This window comes from Zalophus californianus, chromosome 3, assembly GCF_009762305.2.
Source record: "Zalophus californianus isolate mZalCal1 chromosome 3, mZalCal1.pri.v2, whole genome shotgun sequence".
NCBI lineage: Eukaryota > Metazoa > Chordata > Mammalia > Carnivora > Otariidae > Zalophus > Zalophus californianus.
In genome coordinates, this window is record NC_045597.1 from 56,260,913 (window position 1) to 56,286,271 (window position 25,359).

General features: G+C 39.1%; 1 protein-coding gene across 1 annotated transcript in view; it reads right to left on the minus strand.

Moving 5' to 3' along the window:
* CPB2 (carboxypeptidase B2) overlaps positions 1-25,359 on the minus strand; it is a 50,751-nt gene that overhangs the window by 18,618 nt on the left and 6,774 nt on the right. Inside the window, exons 3-7 of the mRNA XM_027590179.1 lie at positions 15,182-15,257; positions 12,726-12,850; positions 10,894-11,002; positions 9,044-9,145; positions 6,708-6,812 (exon numbers count right to left, since the gene is read on the minus strand). Of these exons, the coding sequence (XP_027445980.1) occupies positions 6,708-6,812; positions 9,044-9,145; positions 10,894-11,002; positions 12,726-12,850; positions 15,182-15,257 (517 nt within the window). The remainder of the gene's footprint in view (positions 1-6,707; positions 6,813-9,043; positions 9,146-10,893; positions 11,003-12,725; positions 12,851-15,181; positions 15,258-25,359) is intronic.

Here is a 25,359-nt window from a genome sequence, read left to right on the forward strand (position 1 = left end):
TGGATAAGAAATTCCAGAGCTAATGTGGATCATCTGTCAGAGCCCAACAAGAATTTTTTGTGGAGCCCAATGCGGGGCTTGAACTCACAACCTTGAGATCAAGACCTGAGCTGATACCAAGAGTCAGACACTTAACTGACTGAGTCACCCAGGTGCCCCTCTTTTCTTTAACAGCTTTATTAAGATACAATTAACATAAAAAGAAATTCGCCATTTTGAAATGTATAACTCAGTGATTTTTTCTTTAGTATTTTTACAGAGCTGTGCAACCATCACCACTCTCTGACTTCAAAACATCTTCATCAGCCCTCCCCCCACCAAAAAATCCTTACCCATTAGGAGTTATGCCCCTTCTACCTATCTCCACACTCACCCCTGACAATCACCAATCAACTTTCTGTCTCTGTAGATTTACCCATTCTAGATATTTCATTTAAATGAAATCATAAAATATATGGCCTTTTATATCTGGCTTCTATCACTTAGCATAATGTTTGCAAGATTCATCCATTTTGTAGCATGAGTCGGTACTTCATTCCTCTCCATTGCTGAATGATATTCAATTATAAGGATATACCACATTATTCTGTCTACTCATAGATTGATAGGCATACTTTTTGACTATTATGAATAATGATGCCATGAACATTTGTAAACAAATGTGTCTACTTTCCTTGGGTGTATACCTGGTAGTGGAATTGCTGAATCATACGGTAATTCTATGCTTAACCTTTCAAGGAATTGCCAAACTGTAAAATCATGGCTGAATTATTTTACAATCCCAACAGCAATGGATAAGGGTTCCAATTTTTTCACATCTTTACCAACACTTGTTATTACCTTTTTAAATTTTAGCCACCCTAGTAGGTCTGAAGTGGTATCTCATTGTGGTTTTGATTTGCAAATATTTCCCTAATGACTGATGATACTGAACATCTTTTCATGTGCTTATTGGTCATTTGTATGTCTTCTCTGGAGACTTGTCTTTTCAGATATTTTGCCCAATTCAAAATTGGATTTTCATTTTATTGTTTATTTGTAAAAGATCTTTATATATTTTGGATGAAAATCCCTTATCATATAAATTTCCCCCCACTCTGTGGGTTGTCTTTTCGCTTTCCTGATGACATCTTTGAAAAGCACTAAGATTGTTAATTTTGGTAAAGCTCTATTTATCACTTTTTTCTTTTGTTGCTTATGCTTTTGGTGTCATATCTAACAAATAATTACCTAATCTAAAGTCACAAAGATTTACTACTTCTAAGTTTTCTTCTGAGAATTTTATAATTTTAGCTTTTAAATTTAGGCCTCGGACCCATTTTGAGTTAGTATTTGTACATGGTATGAGGTAGGGGTCCAAGTTCATTCTTTTGCATGTGGATATCTAGTTATTTCAGCAAAAGATGTCTTTCTTGATCCTTCACAAGGACACCATCTGGACTACGGGTGGGCTTGTTTGGGTGCATCTAAAGAAGATGAGGGCCCAGAATAAGTGGGAATTGGTGATCTGAAGAGAAATAACAAGATGAAACCAGGACCTCAGTGCAGAGGCTTAGGAAAAAGAAAGACAGGGTAAATTGTGCATTAAGGGGACTTCTCAATGCCTATCTATAAGAGGAGACATGGACCCAAATGGGAGGGTGACCTGAATGGATCAGCTAGGTAATTTTATAGCATCCTCAGGACTTTGGGTATTTTCCTGATTGGCTAAGGGTAAGATTGGGTACTTGGTAATTGGGCAAACCTGTGTTCTTTTCCAGGCATTGTGCTGATTAAGGGCAGAGATACATAGAAATAGAGAAATGTAAGAAATGTTCTCAATTAACTTTGTGAATAATGTTATTACTCATTAAGACATTTTCAGATTTGATATTTATCCAGTAATTTGTATTTCAAAAGCATACAATCTAGATATATAATCATATCATTGAAGAAATACAGCCTCTAAAATTCTATAAGCCTTATAATTCTGACTTGGTATATCACCTGTGTTTTAAATACATGATTTTTTAAAATAACATTTTCAACCAAACTTGAACATGCTTATGAATCTAATAGTTCTTTACCCATTAATTTGTAATTTGTGTATCATGGGGCTCTCCAAGCATGTGTTATCCACTGAGTTTTCATGGTAGTTTGCAAATATGTTTACAGTCATGGTTTTATATCACTCTTAATCGGGTAGGTAGCTGAAGAAATTGTGCCTGACACACAAATGACAACAAATAAATATTTGTTGAAAGAATGATTTACCAACAAGTAACATAGTTGAAATCACTGTCGTAGTAATAAAAACAAGAGAAGAAAGATGAGAATAGAGGGAGGACTGCACAAGAGTGAGAAATTAGGGGGCGGGAAATAATGGTTTGTCTGATTCCTAGCAGCTCAGTCTGTGGCAGGTTACTCACCAGTCTTTTCCTGGGGTACGCCAAAGCTTTGTCTTTGGCCCTAAACAATAACAACAATAACTACCAACAAATTAACCAGCAGCCATTTGACAGAATAAATTAATACAAAAAGGCATATAAGATGCTATGAATGGAAGATTTTAAAATAAACCATTACTCCCGCTACCACTAGAAATACAGCAAAGAGCGTAAGTCCCAGTTTTTCTACAATGGCAATAAAGCATTTAGCACAATGGTAGGTACTCTCTGGACGCCAGAGTTGTATTTGAGCCTAATCTGAGCATTAATTTAAATTTTAAATATAACGAGAGGATGTTGAATGCTGGTTCTATGAACCAAATAATATACTGAGTTACAGGTAACAACAACAAAAACTGACTTTAGAGATGGTCTTTGTCCCTAACAAGCTGACAAAAGTGTCAAGTTGGAAAGGAAAGAACAGCAATTCAACGTTACAAGTATGATAATAAAATCAGGATATACAAGGTGGCTTAGAAGAAGGACAGTTAATTCTGTGGGGTGTTTGGGGTTAGAACTCCTGAAGAGCACATCACGGGGACAAGACATTCAGGATATGGGTGAATGGGTGATGAACAGGTGTGAGGAATGACAGAAGTAGAAAGAGAGGAAATTAAGTGGTCAGACTGTTAAGTGGCTTCTCCTATCATTCCTGGTTACTCTCCTTGGCCATATTCTGGATCTAAAGGTCAGGGAGAAAATTATTTTTGAGATCCAGAGGACGGCCATGGGGGAAAGATACTAAAATAGAGTTGAGGTTAGGTTTGATGATGTAGAATTCAAGTTGCTGAGATGATTCTTTGGGTGGACCTCCCTCACATATGGAAATTGAATTCACTCAGAATAAGGGCAAGAATTGGAGAGGAATAAAGAACCGTGAGCCAGGTTCCAGGGAATTATCCGGAGATCATTAGATGACAGTAAAAAGAAAAGACAAGGATGGTTCAACCAGATCAGATCAGGAATTTGGAGGAAAGGGCAACAGCAGTACAGGTTTCCCGCGCTATCCGAAAGCAGAGCATGCCTATGAAACATTTCCATAAGCCAAAACGGCATAAAGTCAAAAGTATCCCCACTTTGCAAACACTTTTACATTAGTACCTGTTTTTGCTGACTGAAAGAAATCTGAAAGACTTTTTTTTCTTTAATGAAGAAAACCATTCCCATCAAATGTAGGTCTTTCATAAAAGTGAAGTGGCATCATGCCAACTTTTGGAAAGTAGGGATTACCTGTATTAGGACAGGAGAACATTGATCTATTACTCGGGTCCCTCAGCATATGGAGACATGGAAGAGCAGCCCCTCTCCTTGATGGAGCTTCTATGAAGCAGTGTTCTTCACAAGTCACGTGTCAGCTAAGGTGAGGGGCAGCAGAAGGAATTCTGTGGAGGACCTGAGGTTGCAGGGTACCAACTTTGTGCGCAGCTACATGAGAGTTCTCCGGGTCAGAAGTTCAGAAGGAGGTTGGCACTGAGAAAATCCAGTTGGCAGACAAAGTACTGAGCTAGGTGTGATGCCCAACACATGTTCCTTGGGCTCCAGTGATGTGCCAGATCCTGTGTTGAGTTTGGTCCTAGTGATGCAGTCATGCGCAAGCTAGGCTCAGCCCCTGCCTTTGCACTAGTAGAAGGGACCTAAATTTGGCCTCTACCAGATGAATGAGAAGCACAGAAAGAAATGACTGGCCTCAGGGTCCCCAAAGTGTAGAGCAATGCATTTCCTTAAGCTGAGACTGCACCATATTGAGTTGGAGAAGACAGTGAGAATTGTGAGACAGAAATATGTATGTATATATGTTGGTCTCTACCCCACATCCCCTCTGGTTCCTGGCACAGACCTTGTAATTTCCTAAATGATAAGAGCAATAAGGGCATCTTTTGGTCTAGCATTTGGTCTTTGACCTAGGTTCCTGACACAGGACTTTTAAATCCCTTGGAATTTCCTGGGTGATTGCTGTGTCTTTTGTTCTCTCAGGTGACTCTTGGTGGGCTCCTGGAAGAATGCTGCTCAACAGAAAGACCAAGCCAGGAACTTGGAACTCTTAGCCCCAACCCGATCCTCCAGGAAGGGGAGAGGGGTTAGAAATTGAGTTAATGATCCATCATGCCTACATGATGAAGCCGCTTTAAAAATCCCAAAGGTATGGGGTTCAGGGAGCTTCTGGGTTAGTGAACGTGTGGAGGTGCTGGGAGAGTGGCTCATCTGAAGAGGGTGGGGGAGCTCCACGCCTTTCCCCACATACCTTGCCTTAGGCATCTCTTCCACTTGAATGTTCATCTATATCATTTATCATATCCTTTTCATAATAAACTGGTAAACAGTAAGTGAACCGTTTCTCTGAGTTCTGTGAGCTGCTCTAGCAAATTAATCAAACCTAAGGAGGAGGTCATGGGAACGTTTGATTTGTAGCTGATTAGTCAGAAGCACAGATAACAGCCTGGACTTTCAACGGGCATCTGAAGTGTGAGGGGGGCAATCTTGTGGGACTGAGCCCTCACCCAGCGGGATCTGACTCAATCTCCATGTAGATAGTGTCAGAATTGAGTTAAATTGTAGGACACACAACAGGTGTCACAGAATTGCGTGGTGTGGGGAAAGTGCCCAGGTATCTGGTGTCAGAAGTGTTGTGTGTGTTGTTGTACAAGAGGAAAGGAGAAACACAGGGATGGTGTAGGTTTTCTTTACAGAGACTTAAAAGCTAAGACTTCAATTCATCTTTGGGTTCCTTACTTTTTAAGTATAAAATCTACCCACATAAATTTTTAAAGCTAAATCTTTTATTTTTCCTTCTACAGTTGTTTGAATCATTATGAAAGATGATCTAAATTAGTTGTAGGCAGGCCAGGCTAGGGCTCCTGAAATGTCCATTAAAAAGAGTTTATTGACTGTGTTGCTTTGGGTTACAAAAATCAGACTCAAGTTGTTGGGGCAAAATACTTGACAGTAAGGTTTTTGAGCGGTATCTTGTTTCCTTTGGTATCTCCAGAGTCTGGAAACTCATAGGCAATTTATAAATATTTGTAGAATAAAGAATTTAACCTTGCAAAGATTCAGCAAGGGGGCAGGGTAGAGGCGAGCATGTGTAATAGGAGAGAAGAGGTGTCAGTTTGAGAAGGATGGCAAGTAAGGACAACTTCACCAATAGGAATTAGAGTCAATATGAATTAGAGTTTCTTTCTGGCCCTTTCCAGGTTCAGTGTTGGAATGAAAAAGAAGTGTTCTTTCTTGCTTGCTTTGCACCTTTCTTTCTCCACTAACTGGTACTCCCTTCATTACCTAAAATGAATAAAACTAGCCAACTTCAGGAAGGATCCTTAAATGGCTGGGCTGTGTTAAGGATCTAGTCAGTTGAGAACTATCCTCATTTGGTCAAGGTAGTACCGATGGTGGCTGGAAACTTTGCAGAAGCCTCAGGGATGCTGCAGCTCCCGTCAGGGGGAAGAGCACATGGCAAGGCAGGAGAAGTTAGGTAGAAATGTTGTATTTGACAAGACCCAGCAAAGGCAAAAACATTTTTACCTTTGATGTACTTCATTTGTTAATCTATGTGATCAGATCTATCTAAGCGACTATCTTTTAATTTTTAAAAACAAATCTATTTTGTATAGTTGTATACCTGTGAATAGAGGGAAAAGAAGCATCAGCAAGAAGGACACATATTTTAAGTTATTCTTCCAGTGGTAAAGGCTCTTTGTATAAATCAATAGAGAGAACATTTATGCCCATTTTATAGGAACTGAAGCATAATTCTTATGCTTTCATTTATGATAGAGGTTTATAGTCATTATAATTTTGATTTTTATGCCATACTCCTTGTCTTATATATGGATATATGGATTTTTTGCTGTCAAGGCCTTCTTCAGGGACAAAATCCCCCATTATGACATATAAGAAAATATGATCCGCTCTGTAATGTTGTACTTCATGTTCAATTTCCATGGGCAGACCATGGCCCTTAGTAAACACATTACAATTGTAAAATATTTCTTGATTATTTTCCAGTGTTTAGCCTTAGCCAGAAATGTAGGAAGGAAAAGGTGGACAATCTTTAGGGTGATTTAAATGCTTGAAGTTATGGTTCTCAAACCTAATATGCACAAAATCACCCAGGTAGCTTGTGAAAATTGTAGATCACCAGACCTCACCACCAGAGAGTTTAAGTCGAGAATTCTAGGATGTGACCTGGGAAAATGCACTTAATAAACAGTCCAGTTGATTCTGCACATGTTGTCTTAGGCCACACATTTAGAAACTCCGGCTTAAGAGAATGTAAATACTTACATGGTCTATGAACCACAAGCAGAAAGCAGGAGAGATCCATTCTCTGGCATGGATGCCACAGTCGATCCATATGGCATTTTTGGCTGTTTGTTCTTTTCTAGAAACCTGTCCAAAGAAAACCCACAACAATAACAAGAAGCTTCAGGATAATACCTCCATTTATGTAGTGCTTATATTTAATTCTTGCAACAAATCTGTGAAACACACATTATTCTCTGCATTCCTTTGAGGGTTTTCAAGGGACATTAAAAGCTGGTGAGATTAAAAGATACTAGTTAAAGTCACATAGCTGGTGAGAATCAGGATTGACATTTGCACTCAGGACTTTCAATTTAGAGCCCTCTTTATTCTTCCACAATTGCTTAGTCATATCAGAGTTGCATGTGGAAGTGTAGAAATAAAGACCAGAGCACTAGTACTTTAGCTGTATCTTGACAATTCCGTGAGGTAAATAGGTGTGTGTAGCATGGGCAGTTTCTGTAGGAGACTGGAACAAAGAAAGGTTTGGGGAGGGGAAGCCAGTGGTGCTGAAGATAAACTTGGACTCCCTCACTGTTTTCCCCAGGGTGCATACTTTTTACGTATAGACTATTTCCTCATTTCCCACAGAAAAAAAGCACACATTTAAGTTCACACAAACTTTTTACCACCAGATGTGGGGACAGAGGCCTTGTTTTGATTCATCGTATGGGGAGCTAGCGCAAGCTGCCAATTCTGGAATAAGAACTCCTAATCTGTCCTCAGTGATAGACTTTGGTGCCTTCAGAAGTATTCTCAAAAACACCTCCACACAAAATGAATCATGGTTCATTTGCTTTTAAAAATTAGTTTCAACACAATTAGGGTATGGAAGGGAGGGAGAAGAGTATTATAAAATTAAACAAATATGTGGAGTTGAAATTCCAAAACAAGAAAAGGAGAGAGTTCAATTTTTATTGCCATTCACCAGCACTCAGGGAAGTTTGTTCTTAACTAACCTGGAGCTAGTGATACTCCAGTAAGAAAGCCAGGGAGAAAATCAAAGGGCATTGGCTTCAAAGAGTAAAATAGTACACAGAGGAGAACTATGTGGCTGATTTAATTTACTCAATTTAAAAGAAAATCTTGAGTTATCTGGACTAGTTGCCTGACTCAATTTTCTGTCTAACAGTGCCAAGCAAACACTCTTGGTACCGGTCCTGACACTGGAAAGATGAAGGAACCCCAGAGACTCCCATCGTGTGCACGTTCTTGGTCAAGTAAGACTGGAACTAAGGCACGCAGGAAGCATGATCTTCTAATGTGTAAATCTGGGCCCCAGAAACACAAGTTCTGAAGAGCACATACATTATGGCCAAAAGCAAACAGCATGGGTAGGTAGACCACAAATGTGTGGATCCAATTTGATGCACCAACTCAGCCATCAAGAAGACCTGCTGTTTCATCTACCTTGAGTTTGCACTGCAGGTTCTTGTCAAAACAAATGAAAACCCAGGAACCCCAAGTCGAAATCTTATCTTTGGCTGACTAAAGAGGCTCACCTCTCACAATTTAGATAGATAATGTTGGGAAACTATATGTAAATTAAATGTTATTAAGTCAAAGGTATTTTTCTGATGCTTACTTTTTTCCTAGAACTTCTTTCTAATTATTTGGGTGGGGGGCAGGGGGAACTGCTAAAAAAATGCAGAATTAGAAATTAACAGCAGGAATTAGTATGGTTTCATGGCTCCCCAAAATTCTTTCTTTGGCCATAGTCACAGACCTTTAGTAAGGCCAATTTATTCAACTAAAAATAAATAACCAAATGGACAGGGATTGGAACAGAAGCTATCATATCAGCCCTACTGCCAAGGCCCCCAACATTGCCCTGGTTCCTATCTTACCCTGGGTTTGATTGTTCAGCTCTTTCTTTGGTTCCAAAAATTACAGCAGTATCAGTGTTTATCTAATAACAGGTTCCTCTTCGTTCTCTTCCCTGCCAGGTAAGCCAGTCAGAGGTGGTGGTGGTGGGAATAAATAAAGTACTGGAAAAATAATCCATATGGCTCCCCTCCTTTTACGAAGGTAGACACCAAAGCTCAGGGAGGTTAAATAGCTTATCTATGTCCCATAGACAGAGACAGAGTAAATTCTAAAAATAGGGTTTTCACTGTTACACCAACATTGCATTAGTAAAGGAAAGAATGTAAAGGTAATAACCAATCCCCAAATAGCTGGATATTAAAATTGAGGAACACTTGTAATACAAATATTTCCATAGCTCAAAGAAAAAAAATCCAAGTTATAATAAGCAGCAGTGGAGAACTAATACATTCTCCAAAGCTGAGAGATCAGTGACTCTCCCCACAACACACCTTTAAAACATAAAGTGGGTACTTCTCGTATGAGGATCCAATGTGGATTTTTTCAACCATTTCAGGATAGTTCTTAGTTATGGCTTCCATCCAAAAGTAGATCTATCAAAAGAGAAACCAGCAGTCAGTCACAGAGCAAGTTCAAAGCCTTTCCCTGGCCAAAGGAAGCAAACAATTTCTTCAGGGCAAGGCGATCCCTTTAAAACATTTGTATAAAGAAAAAATAAGGAACCAAAGCAAGTTGGGGCTCGGTGTTTCTTCTGCTGTTTAGGAAAATCAATAAAATTAAAGTTTTCAAAAGTATCAAGGTTTAGAGAAATAGTAGAAGAGTACTAAGAAACTTATGACAAAGTAGGAAAAGTTTAGAGTAGATCTCCTGAAAATTATTTTTAAAGGCTCATCACATCGAATCCCTGCCTCCGCGTGTGAAATCCTCTTTCCCATTCATTCCTGAGTTCACATTTCTATGGGACTTTTTTATTTTTTTTTTAATATTCACTTTTCAAGAGTAACCTAAGGAAGTCCTGGGCACTATCGTTGCACAGGATAAATAGCAGTGCCATTGTTTCCCACTAGAGACCTGTGTGCTCACAACAAGACGTGTAAAATGAGAGGAGGCAAAGGGGAGGACAATCTGGAGGGAGAACGTTTTCTCCGAGAAGTGTAATTCGGGACCATTCTCCTGGCTGGAAGTCTAGTGGTACCGGTGATTCTGTCAAGATTACAGTGGGAGGGCAAAACGAAACCTCCTGGCCCTGACTTCAGGCTAGTGGCCACTTCAAAGCAGGGTTTGAATGATGGAGGGAAGAGGTCTTGGCAGAATAGAGACAAGGGAGGAGAGAGAAAGGAGGGGGGTGCAATTCTAAGCTCCCCATCAATCAGCCAAGCGCATTGATTCTAGAAGGAGACTGAGTTCTGCTTTAACTAACCGGAAAGGAACAGATGCTTTTGAGGATTAAATAGAAAATTGATTCTTATTTCTTAAGTCTTAGATGTCTTAAAAACATGGATATGGTCCTTAACAGTTTCCGGGCACCTAGCCAAAGATGATAAAAATACTTATATTAAGCAATAGAGCAGCATACTCCTATGAAAGAAAAAAAGGTATCGAGGGATTTTTATTACTTGGAGCATACTATATAAAAAGAAAGTCCTCCAAAGAGTTTACCCTTTCAACTAACAAATATGGAGATATGGTTCTTAGAGTATTACATGAAAGCTCACACCAATCAACTGAGCCCCAGCATCTTTCTCAGGTTCCCTCTAGAAAAATTGGAACCTGTAAGAACTGATAGAAAAAAAAAATCAACTTTTTGATTAAAGTACAGGTGGTGCAAGAATAAAATACAGGTGGTGTTATTATTATTATTATTAGTTTAAATAGATTCCTCCCAAGGGGAATAAAATGCACTGGTTTACAGTGCACTAAAAGTGTATAAATTCCTTTAATTCAGTGAGATAACGTTGCCATTATTCAGTAAGAGTACAATCAGGGTAATGGTCCAAAGAGACATGATTAATTGGATTGTTAATTTTTTTGTAGCAGTTTCAATAAAAAGGGCCCTATTTTTTATTTCCTGTTATTCCTTAGCATGCAGTATTACTACTAACAGTTAGAGATACTCTCAGCTGTGGACAAACAGCCTGCTTAGAAGCAGTTTACTAAATACGACGCAATCTTCTCAGGGCAGATATTTACAAGAGGGTAAGTTAACACCATATAATCAACTGAATCATGATTTTTTTTATCCTTTTCCACTAATTATGTTTCTTTAATAATATCCCATGGTTGAAATGGCAATGTTAATTAAATGAAAATAGTAATTTTGGAGAGAAATGTAATGGCTTACTTCATTTAGTGGGTGATACCGTTCATAGTATGAGGAGGAAGTCCGGGGGGTGACCGTGTCATTGAGAGTTTGCTGTTTGATAAGATCTTTCACTTCTTCCACCAAGATTCTGGGTACAAAACAGAGGGAGAGCTGATTTCCAAACAGGACTCATGGCCCATTGCAGGCACAACAACAGGTGAGCATGGGAAAAAATCATGGAGAAATCTAACAAGCAAAAGTTCACCAAGGTGCAAACAATAACCCAGAACATTGTATTAAGCTGAAATTCACAAACCTTCTTGGGAGAGCCCACACAGGTGCTGGAGAGAAAGTGGCTTCTACATGGTATGTTTTCAGGGCCTCCAAAAATTCACCCTTTCCCCACCATTACCAACATTCCTTGATTGTGATTCATGAGTGTCTTTAATGTATGGATTAATGGACAACTTTCTTAAATCCAGAGTAACATTGTATTATTCTGTTTTCAGTTAAGGACCAAGGAGAAGCAGAAAGCCTTTTCTTTTTGTTTTTCATTGCGACAACCGTTGACCTATACCAGATGTTCTGCATAGCCAAAGATGATCAGACCTCTAGAGAAATAGAAGCACAGGGAAAGGGAAGGTACTGGAAAGTCATCTTGTTTAATTCTCTTCAGAAGTACCACCTTGTTAACTAGGCAAACATTTTAACTCAATTAAGCTGTTCCTTCACTTGGGATGAACAGTTTGAAAGTTAGCTATCATTTTAATATCATTTTCCTTTTTCTTTTTTTAAGGCCAACGGATAAAAGCCAAGGCTTTGACATCAGAAGAGTCTGAGTTCAACTCTTAGCTCTGCTATGTTCTATGTGGTATGATCTTGCAAAATTCCTTTGTGAATATGAAACATTTTTCCATCTGCATAATGAGGATAGTATCTATCTCACAGAGTTAAATAAGAGTTAAATGAAGCAATGTATATAAAGGCTCAGCACAGTCCCTGAAAGGCAGTAAACACCTATAACATATTATTAATAATTATTATAGCGGGGGCGCCTGGGTGGCTCAGTTGGATAAGCAACTGCCTTCGGCTCAGGTCATGATCCCAGGGTCCTGGGATCGAGCCCCGCATCAGGCTCCCTGCTCCCGTAGGAAGCCTGCTTCTCCCTCTCCCACTCCCCCTGCTTGTGTTCCCTCTCTCGCTGTCCTCTCTCTGTCAATTAAATAAATAAATAAAATATTAAAAAAATAATTATTATAGCGGCTTATCCAAAGGCTGCCCATTGATACACAGACTAGAGCATGGCCTCCAGGAAGTACTAGGGTAGCTGGTGGAAGACCCGCTCTTGGGCAGTGGATGCAGGAAGGAGACGTTGGACACAGGAGAATCCAAGAGTAAGGGACATGGAGTCTGAACAGAAATTGCCTCTGATACAGTGTTTCATTTAGGGCCAGACATTCAAGAATGTTCACTGACCTTGTGAAGCAAGGAGGAAGCCAGATCCCTTTAGCACTGCTTTTTCAAGAAATACCACCAAACCTACTAAGGTGAATGACAATTTTGCTCCCCAGGTCTAGGCTCAGAGTAGAACTACAAGAAGGAAGGAATAAGGAGGAACTCTAAGAGGCTCCTCAGATCGCTGAGTCTGAGGCATTTTCAGATAAGGGACCTAGGTCTTGAGAGATTAAGCCACTTGTCCAAGGTCACAGAGCTAGCCACTGGGGCCTTATCACCAGTCCACTTTGGAGATTTCCATGTTGCCATGTTCAACATAAGTGTTTATTTTTCCAGGAAGCAATTATACTGTCTGCTAGTAAAATGCATCATACGTGCTTATAATGACTACTCAATAAATATTGAATGGTGCCTACCTGAATTGAATTGTGCTGTCATGTAAATGGGCTTTCACATTGTTTACATCAGACTTATTCACAAAAAAATGGACTTCTTTCTGCTTCTTAATAAATTCAGCTGTTACTGGCTGCCAGAGAACAATCTGCATTTTCAAGGGGGAAAAAATGAAAACAAAAATTGTTGTTCGCATCATTCTCATCTGTAGTTAAAGCCATAAGAATGTGTCCATAGGAGAAATGAAAAAGACATTTCCTGGCCACTGGTAACCAGTCACCATTCACACACGTGGTAGTGTAAACATTTATCTTGCAGGGGGCTTGTTTTATTCTTCTCTGTAACCCCAGTTGCTAAAGAGGGCCTAGGACATATAGGGCACTCAATAAATATTTGGTGAGACAAGAATAAATGAGTGAATAAATACATTTTTGACCCAACTATAAAGCTGGCTGTGTATGTCAGATGTGTAAAGGAGAAATGCAATTCTGTCTAGAAAGTTAATTAAGCGTTGATTTTCTTTAATAAAAATTCCATGTCCTTGATATTATTATTATCCTGTCAGTATTCCTTTTCTTTAATCTAATTATGGACTTTGGGCAATGCCTTTCAATAATACTTACATTTTTTTCTATTTTACTGGGCTTTTTCCAAGCACTTTCTTACCCATTTCCTTTGACCGTTATAATTACACTTTGCTATGGGCTGGGCAGGTGTTATTATTTTCACTGTCATTATTTCATTGGAAATAATGAAGAAATTAATGCTCATAGCCAACTTGTCTAAAATCATACATGTAGGAAGTGGCAGAACAAGAACTCTGATGCTTCCTCTGGTGGTATGTCCTCTGGCCGTGGTGTGGTGGCCATAAAAACGCACCACTCAGTTCTGTTGAGAGGAGCATAGTTGAGTGCCCTTCCCAGCCCCTGTACCTCTTGATCCACTGGAGACTGAGGCCAAGCTGCCCCAGGGCTGCAGCCAGCCACTGATTGAGCACCGAGGGCATATTCTTGCAGGCCCATTTCTGCAAGATCTGGGTTTCCTCTTCCAGGTAGCTTTGGTTTAAGGACGCACCACTGGTCTAGCTAAACCTTCATCAGAACTACCCTAGAGAATCTCCATTTCTGCACAAGGGTCAGAGCTGCGTCACGGTCTGAAAGTGCCCCCTACCGTCTCTAGCTTCCTCCTCTTCATCCATCACAAGCATTCCCCCCCTAGTCCATCCCTGGCATCTTTGTTTTTTTTTTAAGATTTTATTTATTTATTTATTTATCTGAGAGAGAGAGAGAGAGAGAGAGAGAGAGACAGAAAAGGAACACAAGCAGAGGGAGTATGAGAGGGAGAAGCAGGCTTCCTGCTGGGCAGGGAGCCCGGCGCGGGGCTCAATCCCAGGACCCTGGGATCATGACCTGAGCTGAAGGCAGACACTTAACGACTGAGCCACCCAGGCGCCCCTATCCCTGGCATCTTTAATCTGGTTTTGATGTCTGCTTCTTGGAGAACCTTAACTGACAAATAGGGAGACATCAATTTTCTACCATGACATTTTGTAACTCTTGTCAGCTTTCTACACCTTAAGCATTCTGGGGAGATGGGTCCTGGGCATGAAGATTTTAATAAATGTTCCCTTGTGGTTTGATACTTATTCCTTTTACAAACCATTGTTGTATAAACAAAGTTCTATTGGACTTCTGTTATCACAACATCTTTGTAAGTACACACTTTCATTCCCAAAGTACAATTATTATGAAATTGGCTGAAAAGCCAATAGCACAAATGAAGAAGTTTTGATTTTAGCAACCAGCAAAATCATGTGATGATGGGAAGGGGGAGACGGCTATAAGAAGAGGGGCTTAAGGGCGCCTGTGTGGCTCAGTTGGTTAAGGTCTGACTCTTGACTTTGGCTCAGGTCATGATCTCAGGGTCGTGAGATCGAGCCTTGTGTCATGCTCCTTGCTGGGCATGGAGCCTGCCTAAGATTCTTTCTCTCTCTCTCTCTTTTTCTGCCCCTCCCCCCTGCTCGCTCTCTATTTCAAAATATACCAACTATATGTAATTCAGACAACGTATGAGAGAACATCGTACACAAAATTCACACCTAGTGAGGCTAACGTACAGTTGATCCTTGAAGAATGTGGGGGTTAGGGGTGCCGACTCCCATGCAGTTGAAAATCTTCACATAACTTTTGATTTCCCCCAAATTTAACTACTAATAGCCCACTGTTAACTGGATCCTTACTGATAACATAAACAGTTGATGAACATGTATTTCATGTGTTGTATGTATTATATACTGTATTCTTATAATTAAACTAGGGAAAAGAAAATGTTATTAAGAAAATCATAAGGAAAATACATTTACAGTAGTATACTGTATTTCTCAGAAAAAAAAAAAACGATCTGGGTGTAAGTGGATCCCCACAGTTCAAATCAGTGTTATTCAAGGGTCACCTGTAAAGATAAATGAAGGAGAATTTACCTCGAATGTTGTAGTAAGATTCTGCAGAATCTGAACTTGCCTGGAGGTTCTAGGAAGAGCAGATAAAACCTGGCCACTGGGAAAAAAATAAAACAGAATTTTGATGTTAAATAAAAAGCGAAAATGAGATAAATTATACTGGGAGGGGCTTCTAGGTAATTGTGAAAAGGAAACAAACTTTAAATGGTAAAAGAGGATCTTGCTACAGACTAAGTGTTAAAAAGAGAACATGCACTTTCTCATTCTTTCTGCTCCTGAGCACCTGCCAAATCAATAACTCTGTTGAATGGGAGTACTTACTTCTTTCTTCTCCTTTGTGTGCGTGTGCATGCCTGGGTGGTTTTAATTTTAAAAATTAAATATTTGATGCATAAGGGAATATTTATATTCATATTCACTGATTACATTATAAGATGAATGTCTGGGAACCCATTATGCCACTTAAGAAATCCAACGTTATTGGATGTCCTTGAAGCTCCTTGTGTCCGTGTCCCCACTGTCTCCCTGCCACAGCCCCAAAGGTATCCACTACCTTAAATTTTCATTTTGCTCCTTCCCTTACTTTTCCCCGATAGTATGGATTCTTAAATACACGTTTGGATTCTTGAATGTGTAGATTCTTAAGATACGCTTAGATTTGCTTGATTTAACTCTATAAAAATGGTGTACTATAAATATCCTTCTGTATCTTATTTTTCTCACTCAACATTTTATTTTCAAGTTTATCATCTGTGTTGAAAAATGTAGCCACGGTCCCCATGTGTTGGGATTTGTCTACAAGTGGAATTGCTATTTCTTGGGGGTACACATATTTTAATTTCATAGAATAGTACCAAGTTATTTCTCAAACCCTTTACACCAGTTTCTATTTTCACCAGTAGTGGAAATGATTTCCTATAGCTCCTCCTCCTTGCTAACACTTGAAGCTGCCTGACTTTTTAATTTTTCCAATTGAATGGTTGAATTGAAATGGAATCTTTAATGTAATTTTAATTCTAATTTTCTGACTTACTAATGAAGAACAATTATTTCCATTCAATTATTTTTTGTAACAGTCAACTAGTAGAATTTCTTTTTATAATCTAGATACTAACACTTTGGCAGTTAAATGTATTGAAAATATCTTGTACCAGTTTGTTTCTCCTTTCTCTTTCTGTATGATGTATTTTTAGCCATCATTTCCTTCTAGGTTTGTGCTTTACTGTGTGTTAAGAACTCTTTCCCAATCCCTAGGTCTTAAAGGTATTCTCTTATATTTCTTTTGCCTTTCTTCTTTCTCTAATTTGAATTCCAGTATAGTTAACATACAGTGTTGTATTAGTTTCAGGCATATAATACAATGATTCAACAATTCTATACATTACTCAGTGCTCATCATGATAAATGCACTCTTAATTCACTTCACCTCTTTCATCCATTCCCTCCCCCACCTCTGCTCTGATAACCATCAGTTTATTCTCTATATTTAAGAGTCTGTTTCTTGGTTTTTCTCTCTCTCTTTTCTTCCTTTGTTCATCTGCTTGTTTAGTTTCTACATATGAGTGAAACCTATGGTATTTGTCTTTCTGTTTGACTTACTTCACTTAGCATTATACTCTTTAGATCCATCCATGTTGTTGCAGATGGTAAGATTGTATTCTTTTTAATGGCTAAATAATATTCCATTGTATATATACACTATATCTTCTTTATCCATTTATCTGTTGAGGGACACTTGGGCTGCTTCCATAATTTAGCTACTGTAAACAATGCTGCAATAAACATAAGTGTGGGTACATCTTTTCGAATTAGTGTTTTGGTATTCTTTGGGTAAATACAGAGTGGAATTATTGGATCATATGATAATTTTAGTTTTAATTTTTTGAGGAACCTCTATACTGTTTTCCACAGTGGCATTCCCACCAATAGCACATGAGGGTTCCTTTTTTTACCATATCCTCGCCAACACTTGTTGTTTTTTGTGTTTTTTGTTTTAACAACTCTGACAGGTGTGAGGTGGTATCTCACTGTGGTTTTGATTTGTATTTCCCTGTTGTTGAGTGATGTTGAGCATCTTTTCATGTGTCTGTTGGCCACCTGTATGTCTTCTTTGGAGAAATGTCTGTTCATGTCTTATGCCCATTTTTAATTGGATTATTTGGGGGTTTCTTTGGGTTTCTATTTTTTTGATGTTGAGTTGTATAAGTTCTTTATATATTTCTGACAATAACCCTTTATCAGATATGTCATTTACAAATATCTTCTCCCATTCAGTAGGCTGTCTTTTAGTTTTGTCTTTTGTCTTTCTTATTTAAGTTTTTAAATCTATTTGAAAATTATTTGTTTGTGTGCAGTGTAAAGAAGGACTTGAGTTCCTTTTTTTCTTCATAGTGTCATTTGTTAATCGTTAATACCTTCCTCAGGGATCAGCTATGCCAATTCTGTCAGGTATAAGTTTTCATACTCTTCAGCAGAGATAATGCTGGTTCATCATATCATTTTTTGTTTCTGGGGATACAGAAAAAATCTGCATTTCCCAGCCTTCCCTATAGTTGTGTTGAGACCATGTGCCTGAGTTCTTAACAACGGAAATGTGGGAGGGAGGGATGTGCCACAGTTAAGAGCATGTGGGAGTCTTTATGTGCCATGTGGTCTCTTACCCTGGGGCTAGAAGCAAAGAACCCCAAGGAGTTGCAATAGGGAAGCAGCCCAGATCTCCAAGTTGGAGGAGAGGACTAGGGAGAGCCAGATGGCTTCATTAATTGGTGATATGCGTGACAAAGAAACCTGTGTTGTGGCAAGTAAAGCTATTTCAGGGTGCATTCCTTATACAGCATAATCAAGGATTACCCTTACTGATGTGGTGTGGTCTCTTTCTTGGATCTCTTTTAAGTTCCATGGATTTATTTGTCTATCCTTGGGCTGATACCATTCATCCATGTGATTGTAGCTTCATATTAAATCTTAACAACCTACAGGACAAGTTTCCTGTTTCCCCTCTCCCTTGTCTAGTTCTTTTTAGAGATTTTGTTGGTTTGACATTTTGCTTTTCCAAATAAATTTTAAAAATCAGAGAGGAAAAATGAAACAAGATGAAACCAGAGAGGGAGATAAACCATAAGAGACTCTTAATCTTAGGAAACAAACTGAGGGTTGCTGGAGGGGAAGGGGATGGGAGGATGGGAATGGGAGAATGGGTGATGGACACTGGGGAGGGTGTGTGTTGTGGTGAGCGCTGGGTGTTGTGTAAGACTGATGAATCACAGACCTGTACCCCGACACAAATAATACATTATATGTTAATTAATTGGATTTGAATTTTTTTAAAAATCAGCTTGTTATGTTCCATGAAAAATGTTTGGATTTTGATTAGTATTATTCTAAGTCAATAATTTGGGAGAATTGATATTCTACTGATTCGGGGTCTCCTTATCATTAATACAATAGATTTGCCAACCAGTTTAGGCATTCTTTAATAACCTTCGAAAAAATTTTATAATTTTATCCATAAAAATATTGCATATGTGCATTGATGCCTGTGATCTCTAGGTTTATTAAAGGCTAGGTTTATTTGGGCAGTATTAGAAAAAATACCAATTCGGGATAATCTCAAGAATTTTAATAGGTCCAAAACAAAGTTGGTGACCTAAAGGCTTGTTGGTGATGGGGAGTTTCTCCATGAACTTAGTGAAAAATGAGTTTTGTCCTCTCTTAGGAAAACTGGCAGCTCTCTCCAGCCTAATGTGTATTGTTTGTGTTCGTCCTGACTGTTCACCAAACAGCTAGTCATGGAGAGTGCAGGCAGGTCACGTCCCTCCAGAAATGGTTCGGGCATTGTGTATGGTTTGGTTTCTTTTACTTACCTGCTTGAACACTTGAATAAGCCATTCTCCAGTTTAAAATATATATATATATATATATATATATATATATTGCATATTTTTATTATATTTATTCTAGCAAATTTCTTTTTTCTTTCACAAATAGTCACTTTTAGTATTCCATCTCTTCATTCTTTCTTGTTGAGGCATAGAAATGAAATAAATTTTTAGATATTAATTTTCTATCCAGATCCCTTGGTAGTTTCAATCATTTTAATGTAGATATTTTGGGGTTTTTTTTTCTTTGCAAGAAATCATTACAATTGTACCTACTAAATTTTGCTTCTTTCGTTTCAAAGCTTGTAGAATATTTTTCTTGCCTGACTGTATTGACCAAGACCTGCAGTACAATGTTGAACAGAAGTGGAAATAAAATGCATGATGCATAATTTTTAAGAAAAATTTTATAATGTTTCACCATTAGGATGCTTGTGGCAGGGTTTTGTAGGTGCCTTTTTATCAGGGTAAAGAAGTTTCCTTCTACTCTCTGCTATGAGTTTTTATAAGGAATGGATGTGAATTTTATCATATGTTTTTATGAGATGAGCACAGTGTTTTCTAGTTTCATCTCTTAATGTGATGAATTACATCAATAGATTCTTTTTTCAGTAGACACCTGGTTTAATTTGTTTTCTCACCTTTGCTTTGTCATATTTCTTTCTATCTTATAATGCTTGCTGGGGCCGTAAGGGATGCTCAGCAATTCTTGCAAAGCCAAGGCAATAGATTAGTGTGAATCAACGTGGATTGACTTTATTTTTACATACCACCTAATCAGAAAGGAAAGAATTTCTTAAAAATTATTCTCATTCTTGCAGCTCTCTATCCATTTTGTAGGTGAGGGAGATTTGGATAAATAGAGAATGGAGGCAGTGAGGTGAGGAATTGCAGATATATGTGGAATCTGTTAACAGCAATGGCATTCTCAAATTTCTAGTATGCCTTGAAGTAACAATTTTATTTACATTAACATTAAGCTATATTGGTGGCATTTGCCAGAGGGAGCCCATTTTTTAACTTAAAGAAGTTTTTCTTTTATTTTTAGACAAATATTATCCTTGAAATGTGGGATAAATATTTTTTTTAATCACAAAGAAAATGTTTTGCTCTTTCTTTATTTAAAGCTAATTTTAACAGGCGCCTGGGTGGCTCAGTTAGTTAAGTGTCTGCCTCGGGCTCAGGTCATGATCTTGGGGTCTTGGAACCGAGCCCCACCTCGGGCTCCCTGCTCAGCGGGGAGTCTGCTTCTCCCTCTCCTACTGCCCCTCTCCCCTGCTCATGCTGTCTCTCTTTCTCTCTCAAATAAATAAATAAAATCTTTTAAAAAATTAAAAAAATAAAACTAGTCTTAGACTTTAGGGCGCCTGGGTGGCTCAGTTGGTTGTGTCCGACTCTTGATTTCGTCTCAGGTCATGATCTCAGGGTCGTGGGATCCATCCCCACATCAGGGTCTGCACTGGTCATGAAGCCTGCTTGAGATTCTCTCTCTCCCTCTCTCAAAAACAAAAACAAAAACAAACGAAAAACAAAACTAAACTAATCTTAGATTTTGCTCTTAGTCAAGATGGAGAAAAAAGGACTAGGTTTACTCTCCTGCCAGAAATAAATAAAAAACTGGACTCTCTCTCTCTCTCTCTCTATATATATATGTATATATATATAATGCACTTAAAATTGAATATCAGCAACATGATGACTAGATACAACATTGTATCCTAGATTAGATCCTGAAACAGAAAAAGAACATTAGTGGAAAAACTGATGAAATCCAAATAAAGTCTGGAGTTTAGATAACAGTAACAGTGTTAGCAATGTTGGATTTTTAGTTTTGACAAATATAACATGGTAATGTAAGATGCTAACAGTAAGGGAAACTGAGTGAAGAGTCTTCAGGAACTCTCTGTAATATCTTGCAACTTTTCTGTAAATCTAAAATTATTCCAAATAAAATTTGTATTAAAAAAATGTAACAAGAGCTCTGGAAGTGCAAAAGAGTTTATGACAACTTATGCTTGTCATTATTAGTGACGGCATTATGGAAGAGATGACTGGGTAAGTGAGAGTGTGGAAAGACCCTGTGGCAGGGGAACTAGCAAGCTGCTCCTTGTTGCCAAGTGTAGGATAGGATAGCAGCTAAACAGAAATTAATTGGAAAACTTACTTTCATCCTCCTCTAGAGAAGGTTTTGAATGCCCATTGAGAAATCTGGTCTTTATCTTGTAGGCAGTTAGGAGTTAGGAAAAGGACATCACTTGTGATTTGTAAGAATAACTTTGACAGCAGAGTGGAGGGTGGTTTTATTTTAGAAATCCTAATTAGAAGATTTAAATTCTGAAAATAAGTCCATGGAGACTTGATTTTCAGAAGAGGGAAAGACCGGCTCACAGAAAAAAGAGACTAGGAAATTTTATGTCAATCCCTGGTACAGTGTTAGTGTACATTATTCAACCAGTGCTTGAAGAAATATATTAAAGGGTAGGTACTGCAAGATCATTCATAGTAACCTGGAAACCACGTGAATGCTTCTCAGTAACAGAATTGTTGAATGATGGTAATGTCTGCACATTCTGGAATGTTTTGTAATCATTATAAAGAATGAGTTAGATTTATAACAGTTAACTTGCAGTAGGTTTACATGACGTTCTAAGAGAAAGAAGCAAGATATGGAGAAGTCTATAAAATATCCCATTTTTGTGAAAAAATAAATTAGAAAGAAAAAAGAAAATTACATGTGTTAAAAGCAGGAGAAGAGTGATGCATGAATAAGCAGCACATTAACATTGATTTGGATGGTGGGGGATGGCCATTTTTCGACTGGGTATATGAGAGAAGTGGTGGGAGGAAATAAGATTGTTTTTTAAAAGAAAGGACTCTAGAGTTCCAATAGAAGATCCGATATTCGACGAATATAAAATTATACAAGGGTGTATACAAATGTATAGAGAAACGCAGGAAAGAATGATCACCAAAATGTTAATGATGTTTTCTCAGGGTGATGAAATTTCAGTGTTTTTTCTCCCAATTTTATGCCTTTCCATATTACTAATTAACCAAAAAGAACTCTTATTTTATTTAATGGGGGGGAAAACTATTAAAATGTTACTCTAACTGTGAAAAAAACACTGCCAAGCTTCTTATACTGCTGATGACCCTTTTGCTAGAACATTCCTTGTTGTTTTTAAATGTTCTCTGAGCCCATCAGGGGAGTATAGTGGGTTTTCTAGTCTTTCATAGTATTTTCATTCTAGCATGTCCTGTTCTAAGAATTTTTTTTATTTTTTCTTTCACCATCTGCCATAATAGCTCTGGCATTTCTAGTTCACTAAATGTAGGCCACTGTTTTCTCCAAGCTTCCAAAAAAACACCCTAGCAGCAATTAGCACCACCTCCCAAGGATCTAACTAGAATGTCAAATCCTGTATCTTGGGTGAGTGTACCTCTTTAGAGATATAGTCCCTCTCCTTTATTAACATACTCAGCACTTGTGCCGCCAGAGTATGTCATGACTTAACCCTAGCTACCAGTTAGGAGGGTAGGGGGAGAGGTGGGAGTAGATTCTGAGGGCTGAAAGTAAGAGATGACATTACAGAACTGAGCTCTCTGATAGCAATGGGGGTGACGAAATCATTATACAATAGAAGCCAGGTGGCAGTGTTTAACCATCCTTGACAAGTTGGGCCCAGAAGAACATGATCCACAGAAAGCTATAGAGTTAGTTAAAAGAACATAGAGGGCACCTGGGTGGCTCAGATGGTTGGGTGTCTGCCTTCGGCTCAGGTCATGATCCCAGGGTCCTGGGATGGAGTCCTGCAATGGGCTCTCTGCTCCTCGGGAGCCTGCTTCTCCCTCTGCTTCTCTCTCTCTCATGAATAAATAAATAAAATCTTTAAAAAAAAAAAAAAAGAACATAGAGTTCTCAGGGGCAAGATAAATGGCAGCCAACAAAAGCATTGCTCAATCTTTATAGTCGAAATAAATCAAGGATGAATATGAGAGAAGCTAAGGACAGCTATCCCAATCAAGAGTCACAATCCATTGCCCAGTTTCCAGATGTAGGTTCTTAGACTCAGTTCTTAGACCCAGAATTTCTTTCCTGAAGTGGGGAGGCAAGTCCCCCAAGGAAAGACCCTGCAAGAGTATAGAAAGGGTATATGATCATTACTTCCTCCGTCCCTTCCCAAAGCAACCTATGAAAATGTACTCAGGAACTCTGCACACTGGAGAAAGGGGAATACTCAACCATTTTGAAGGTCTTTTGGATGCAGGGTCCAAGCTGACATTGACACCTGGAGGTCTGGAATGCTAGTCTAGATCCAGCTCTTGGTGGAGGCACTGGGTCTATGGACCCACCAATGATCATTTCCCTGGTCCCCAAATGTAAAACTGAGATGGACATACTTGGTAATTGGTAGAACCCCCACATCAGTTCCTTGCCTGTAAAGTAAGAGCTCTCATAGTGGGAAAAGCCAAAAGATGAAGCCCTCACCCTCAGCCAGGAGAAGGAAAAAAAATCCCAAACAAACCAAAGAAGCATTCTAGGGGAAATGGGAGATATTAGTGCCACCCTTAAAGACCTAAAGATGCAAGGGGGGTGGTTTCTACAAATCCACTTTAAATTCATTCGTCTGGCTTTCACAAAAACCAGACGGGCCCATAGTGGACAGCTAATAACTGAGCAAGGTGGGGATACCAAGGCAGACTCATTACTGAAAGATGGGGGGGGCGCTCTTCAGATGGATGACATTAGCTCAAGAACCGTCTTACCAACTTTGCAAAAACTTTCTTAGAACTGCACTACAATCTAAGACCTTCTGTGTTCCACCTTCCTTCCTTCCTTTTTTCCCCCACAGGGGTTAAATCAGCACTGCAGTCTTATGTGTCTCCCAAGAGCCTCTTCTTGTCCCCTCCTCATTTCTTCCTTTCAAGCATTTTTCTCAATACATCTCTTGTATGTCTAATTCCATCTTGGTGTCTGCTTCTTGGAGGACTAGGAAAGTGGGAAGAAAGTGTGGAGATCTTTGTATCACATTGTAACCCCTAACAGAGAGCACCCACCAAACAACAGGCACTAACTAACTGTGTAAACAAAATGATTAGGCAGTTGATGTCAGCCAGCCTCTGTCAACAGTCACTGCAGCGCTGGCACAAAGGGCACATGAACAGACTAGCCATGATGGTGAGGATGAAGTTTTGCGTGGCCCAACAGGTGGGTTCCTACTCACCAAGACTGATAGAGCAACGGTTGCTGCCAAATGTCCAACTTGACAGCAACAGAAACAAAAACCAAGCCCTTTAATCAGCACCATTCCACGAAGAGACCAAGCAACCACTTTGGGAGAAATTGCCTACTTTGGTCCCCTTCCACTCTGGGTCTGGATTTGCCTCTTTTACCTGCAGGGTCTCAATTAATGTGACCATACCAGGACTTATATGGTGTTTGATTCACACAGGATCCCACCTAACACTGTATCCGATTAAGGGATCCACTTTACAACAAGGGAGGTGCAGAATGGGCACCTCCATGGGATCCACTGGACATATCACACACCATACCACCCAGAAGCAGCTAGCCTCATACAGCAATTAGAATGGATTATCTGAGGTGCTAGCTTGGAAAGGGGAAACATCTTCCAGGATGCAGTTTTAAATCAATAATCATTATATGGTGTGGTGTCTCCACAAGTTAGAATACATGGTTCCTGGAACCAAGCTGAAGTGGCTTTATTCACCTCCATTCCAGGCGAATTAGGGGAATTTGTACTTGCAATCTACAAATATGGCTCTATAAATTTAAAAGTTCTGGTTCCCAGGAGAGGAAAAACTCCCACAGGGGTCATGGCAAGAGTTTTATTAAACTGACTGCTGTTGCAGCTACCCAGTCATTTCAGTCTCCTTGTCCCAAAAGATTATCAGGAAGGAGAGGAGTTATGCTGGAAGGGCTAAGTGACCTTGATCATCAGGAGGATATTGAGGGCTGCACTCACACACAGTTACGCTGGCAGGGAAGAATACATTTGGTACGTAGATGATAAACTTAGGCATTCTGTAATATTCCCTCATCCAATTTTGATGTATACAGACAAATGCAACAGTCATGGCCCAAAAGGACATGGTGATTGGAGGCTCAGACCCTTGAAGGTCAAGGGGCTGGGTCATCTCACCAGGTAAGTCACCTAGACCATGGTAAGCCCTGGTGAAAGGGAAACAGAATGGATTATAGAAAAGGAAAAAGATGAGTATTGGTTATTGTCTCAAGACTAGGTATAGCTGGGATGGACTGCAGTCAATCCTACTCATGTTCCCCTTGTGTGTTTCCTC